This window comes from Plasmopara halstedii (assembly GCF_900000015.1).
Source record: "Plasmopara halstedii genome assembly, contig: Scaffold_2604, whole genome shotgun sequence".
Classification (NCBI taxonomy): domain Eukaryota; phylum Oomycota; class Peronosporomycetes; order Peronosporales; family Peronosporaceae; genus Plasmopara; species Plasmopara halstedii.
The window spans coordinates 210413-216409 of record NW_020189511.1 but is presented as its reverse complement, the minus strand read 5'-3'; the positions used below and the strand labels follow the sequence as shown (position 1 = coordinate 216409).

Below are 5997 nucleotides of genomic sequence, written 5' to 3'. Positions count from 1 at the left end.
TGCGCTCCCGACTTCGCCTTCCTCCGCCAACGTTTCCTCGCCTGCGCTACGTGACAGCTGTTCGAGACACACAATACCCATGTCCCGGTGGAGAAGAGACATGTGGTAGCCCTGTTTAACATACGTATATGTGTTAGCGCATATGTGATCAAATGTGAAATACGTCTGCGGATTTGATCTTCGCCGCATGCGTCGATACTATAAGCCATTCTGCGGTTCTGATAGAAAGTTTACAGTCCAAAAGAATCGAATTTATTTCTGGTATAATGATAATAGCATCCTGGAATACCAGCATTGTGTTCGTTTTGGACCATCGTCTCGTTTCACGTGTCATCTGTATTGTGAGCGGCAGATAACAAGCCAAGCTGTCACTCGAAAAAGGGTTTCGCTAACAATGCTTGCTATAAACCATTGTATTGCTAGAAATGCGCGCTTTACAGCAAGATTTTGTTAAACATCATCCAGGGTGTTATGTGTGAGATTGGACATATCAATTGCGAATCATCTGATTTGATGGCCATGGGGAACAGATTTATCGCCTTGTGTCGGACACCTTCCAAAGTACTTTTGCAAAAAAATGCCGCGGCGCTAAAGCGAATTGCTCCATGAAATCAGTGAAAATAATGCTCCGGCCTTAGTGGGGAAAAGCTTCCAATATAATTCGACTTGGTTATATTTTTGCTAGATTTTAAAGCAACAGCAAAACGATTTCTTATTAAGATTGAGCGTCATGAGTACGATGCGGTTGGGAGCTACGACAAATATTATCAACACGCCGGTGCCAGAGGCCGAAGAAAGACACACGGGCAAAAGGTAATCATACTACCTACGCATGCAATTTCTGTAGCTTATAAGATAATTACACGTTCCGTGCTTTGTTGGATCGCTCATGATTGTAACAAAGTAGGAGTTGACTTATACTTTTTCGTCCCGAAGAAAATACAAACACATTGTGTGTTCTACGTGGGGTGACCCAAGCAATGCAATAGTTCTCTCTAACGACTTAGTCGGATAAGAAGTTCTCTAGTACAGGCAAGTCAACGTCCCCACCATTTATTGAAACCAGGCTATCGACGCAAATCTGAGCCGCTGGAGGTACTTCAGGCCAGAAAAGTACGGTGGCAAAGCTTGAACAGCGAATCTGTGAGCTGACTTATGCCAGCGTCGGATGCATATCGACTTTCTTGGAGAGAGCTACAATCGATAGAGGACGCGAAAGTGGGCTTGAATGAACAAGAAATGACCTACATTTTGAAGTATAGCGGGTCGCTAAGGACACCAGGGCTTTGATGATATATCTCATCTTTCTAATGCTTTATTAAGCACTGGTTAAAGTAGTATGAATCTTCATCTGAAAACCTCTAGAAAATCTGAGATTCCACTACGGCAAAGATTCCCCTGCTTTCGTGTCCGCGCGCACACTCAGTCTTGATATAATAAGGGGGCGAGGCAGGGTCGCTCGTCACAGCACGTTTTCCACTAGTGAATGGCGACTGACCTTGTGGCATGAAATATTTTTAGTCTGTAATCTCATGAGGACAACCGAGGCTGTGAATGGATTTGGCGCGAGGCAAGAATTGTCGCCTCGATGGCTGCGTCGTGCTTTGTGCTTCGCAGCGTCAAGCATGACACATGCTCTGGGTGGACATTTGCTACGGCTCGTAAAGCTTTAAGACGGGCGAGATGGCGTGTTCTCCTCACCTAGTGCGCGATTAAAGCTTGATTATGCCTTAAGAGAGGTAGATGGGCGGAAGGCCATGCTGCTAGCCGCACCCGTACGCAGATACTCCGAGATTATATAAAGTTTACCTGTCGTTTGAAGGTAGATTGAGTTTCAAATAAATAATCCTACTTACAACGAGTAAGCGCTAACATGGCAAGCTCTTTTGAGAAGATATTCTTTCTGTTGATTAATGCGCACTTCGCGAATCGATGCTTCCTTTGAGTGGATTTCGCAACTCAAAGCATGTGGTATCATTTATCGTTGCTTTGAAGGTTGAGACTGAACAAGTATCTTCAGTGAGGACGGAACATGAAAATGCTCACATTTTTGTTCTCGGACAGCAATAAATATTTTTTATGTTCTGCTTTAATTACTCCCAAATAAAAATCTAGAGGCTTGAAGTGGTTATTGCTGGTATGAAGGCCTTCGTCGGGTATATATTTGCGTGGATGTGATAAGTGCTTGTGTTTTTACATCAGACGATTATGCAACGACTCTCATAGAGATCTATACGGCGAATCTTCTTCTATAGCTTAAAAGAAAATTCAGATAACTTTATGTTGGATACGAGAGGTTAAGCCAGCTTTGGGTTTGGTAATTCGACGAAGAAATTTTGTCAATGGGACTTCTTAAGTGGCAGATGTTACGAGATCCTATAGCTCAGAATTGCTTACTGCATGAGGTGCGTCACACAAAAACATTGGGCTTAATCAATCACTCTCGCGGAAGCGATGTGTGTTATATCTAAATACGGTCCACACTTGCGGAAATCATTGATTAGCGCCACGCCTACTTTTATACAACCAATTTCAGTTGATTTTTCTGGATATTGTAGTCAAAAGTCTCATCCCTAAACGCGACACTTTCCATAAAGGGAAACCTTAAAGACCAAGTCGGTCGGTCGTGAGGACCGAAGTCCTAGGCTTTGTAAAGCAATGAATTTTTCTGGGAGATTATGTGGGTGTTGATCAGATGTTGCTTAGAACCAGATACACGGAAGATGCCAGTTGCGAATACTGTAACCATGATTCTTGCGACGTAAATTTTGTTAAGGTGTCGAAGGCCATGGTGATCCTCCCTATAAACGCTGCGGACGTTGACATTGCGGAACGTCGTAGTTCAGAACTAAATTTCATCCCATGTATGACTTTTTTGGAATTCTACGAGCCATGAGTAGTCTCAAGCACAAAAGCTATAGGTGCGTTGCATTTGTCCATATGCAGCTTAAATAAGTCAAAAAATCAAAGCGGAAGCGAATTTTGGTGTGAGTATGAAGTTCGGATAGCTTTGATACAAGGCTTGAAAATTATCCTCAATATTTAGAAACGATACTGCTAAAATTTTCAGGCAAAGGTTTGAAGCAAAGGCGGTGGTAAGACACAGCATTCAGATTGCATTTCTTATGAGATTGAATGTAGCGATCGTACGTTGCGATCCCCAGGACTAATTTCGGCTGAGGCATATCAACAGCTGTGAGCTGCTTTCCACAAATATTAACATTTTAGCAGGACAGTAAAGGGTGGCTTAAGTTGCGGTCTCAAAGTTTTGTCCCTAAGGAGAGTAATCGGGGTGGGTTTGTGCCATGGACGCAAAATTACTGACTGGAGAGACCGCCAAAGTAAATGTGCCAAGACGAAGTCTTGATGTCGAGTAGAATCATCCAATCATGTCACTTTTTTTTGAAATGCGGCTGAGTCAACCAGAGAGTTTCACCTCACCCACCCTTCACGACCACGAGCCAATATTCACTCGTGAACGAAGTTGCTGAGGTATGGCAAGAAGATATATGTATCAATTCGGTGACATGGGTGCAACTGCTCGTCAAACTTGAGAAATAATCCGTAGGGAATAAAATGCATACAAAACTGCAAGACGGTAACATCACTGATCTGGTACTAGTACCGGATGTGAGATATATCACTTAATCACTTAGTCATACTTGAAAGCAACTGCATGCGCGGAGAAATGGTTATTCTTAGTACCCTGATGGCCCAATTTACCGTCTAATAAGCATTCATGACGAATGATGATGCTCCGTCACGAATTGGCCTGGTTACTGTAACCAAATTTGCCTGACATGCCACTGCCCCGAATGCAAGTTTTCAAGCTGGCTTCTTGTCATCATACACAACTGCGTTTTATATGCCTACAAATTTCATTTCTGAAATGCTTTTTTTCATGGTCTGTGGGTGAATCCAGCTCGTTTATACTTATTGTAAACTGACCAGTGCATCTACATCGTACCACCAACAGAATTGGGCTGGCTTGGCTGACTTCGTGCACAATTGCGGTACTAGGTATGTCGACACGCATAAGCCAATCGCATTTCGCCAAAAATTTGGTTCAAGATGGTGTTAAGGTGCGGCAGATAATTCCGTTATTAGAAGAGCTGAGGTAAGCTTCATATGAGGCTTAGTTCTATACCTTTCAAAATTTAGATAAATAAATTCACGCTGTCTATAATGCCTTGGTCTTTGCTATAAGCTTGCTTTATTTCAAGTTGATGGTATTGCTCTGATACCTTGTCTTATAAAATTTCACGGAAAAAAATAAGCTACTAACAATAATGTATGACAAGTCAGTTTCAGGGTGCATTTAGTCAGGTCAAAGCCGATTGCGGCGTATAAATATCAGGAGTTTTCACGTATAGCGATGTTGCCGCCAAAGATGTCGCTGCGAATGGCAGTATTATTTTTTCTGCTGGATAAAACTTTAAGTTAAAGAGTTAGCCGGGCTGACTGGATATGATCGCGGATGTACTCTCAGGTCGCCCAATATATGAGCTGACGCAAGATCGATGGTGACGTCAGGCATAGACGGGGTAATATGATGAGCGATCGGATCAGAAGCAACATGTTTGCAGTGTCGAGGGCTCTGAAATGCAAGGCGTTTTGGACACGGATTTTTTTGTAGCGCATATATTTCGCCAACCCCTAGCCCGCATTATCTTTATATCATCACGGACCCATTTTGCACCAATGCTACCGTTTATCTTGCGATAGAAAATCGCAAAGTTATTGAGCGCACAGAGGTTCGGTTCGACCTTCTACAAAGGAGTGGCAACGAGAGTCATCACATAGCCTAGCATTAAGATTGCTCTGTTGTTTCATCATTGGCATGTATTTAAGATAAATTATATTGAAACTTATACCAGATATATACATATTACCATAATCAATAGTACAACCATCGTTAGCGTTTGAAGCGAAGCAAACAGCCCGCTCGCACAACGGATCTCTTCGTTACATATTCATATCGTCTTTATTTGTACAGAAGTATGATTACGAGCACATATTCTCAAATTTATGATTAAAGTAATATCAATTTTGTGTAATCGCCATACTGGCACGAACCTCATTGAGACTGTGGATGTAGTCGTACAATATGCCATTGTCTTAACGGCATGACAAAAACTTCGACCGTTGTCGACACGCCACATTCAGTGGAATGAATATCGAATTCATGGCCTGTTTTAACTCTTGCCATGTGGCAAAGTAGCCAGAGTGATTGACATCTCACGTCATCACCAAATCCGTCATACGGCCATGCAAACACGACATGGCAAAGATCACTGCGGTCATCACGAAGCTGAGCCATCGTGATAGAGATATCCATTTCTTGCTGTCAGAACGCAAGATATTCATCTTCGTTTCCGATATAGCCATTAACCATGATTTTCAAGGACGTTTTATGTGTACCGACGGTGTCACCACCACCACCACTTTTGAAGGAGGTGACGGAGCTAGCGTCGGCATTTTCTGCGATAGATATTTCAATAATCCTTGCTCATACGCAGCAATATTTGCTGAGCGTTGAAGTATCGCTTCTTGATCCAATTGAGGCATATCGGAGACCGCGCGATCTCCGATTAAAGCTCACAGCTTCACCACACACTCCCACTGCGAGTTAATATCGAACAAATATTCCTTCCTGTTGATCCGAGGACATCATCCATCGATAAATCCATCAAGTTAGTTGGCATTAGAATGACTACTACTGTGACGGAAATTGTCCGTCCATGTGTACACAGACTTTATGAGGAAGGCTTAAGTCAACTGACACGCCTCACCAAGTGTTACTCGCTTCCAGTGGGCTGTTGACTTACGTAGAAGGGAGGAAATGTGATGTGACTATTTTAGCTAATAGGCTTTAGCCTACTTAGTCCTGAAAGGTGTTATACAACTAAACAGGGTGTATAGACAATCAAGTTATGTGGTTCACACAGCATGTGGTTACTATGTAAATTTAATTTACTAAATTAAAACGTACTGTAA

At 42.5% G+C, this 5997-nt stretch overlaps 1 protein-coding gene across 1 annotated transcript; it reads right to left on the bottom strand.

The window, feature by feature from the left end:
• Positions 1 to 2518: 2518 nt before the first annotated feature.
• On the bottom strand, positions 2519 to 2790 carry PHALS_04379 (uncharacterized protein; the record flags this gene model as incomplete). The annotated part of the gene is made up of 2 exons (XM_024718486.1): positions 2519 to 2641; positions 2710 to 2790. 2 exons carry the CDS (start codon positions 2788 to 2790, stop codon positions 2519 to 2521), a joined length of 204 nt encoding a protein of 67 aa, XP_024583880.1.
• Between the last annotated feature and the right edge of the window lie 3207 nt (positions 2791 to 5997).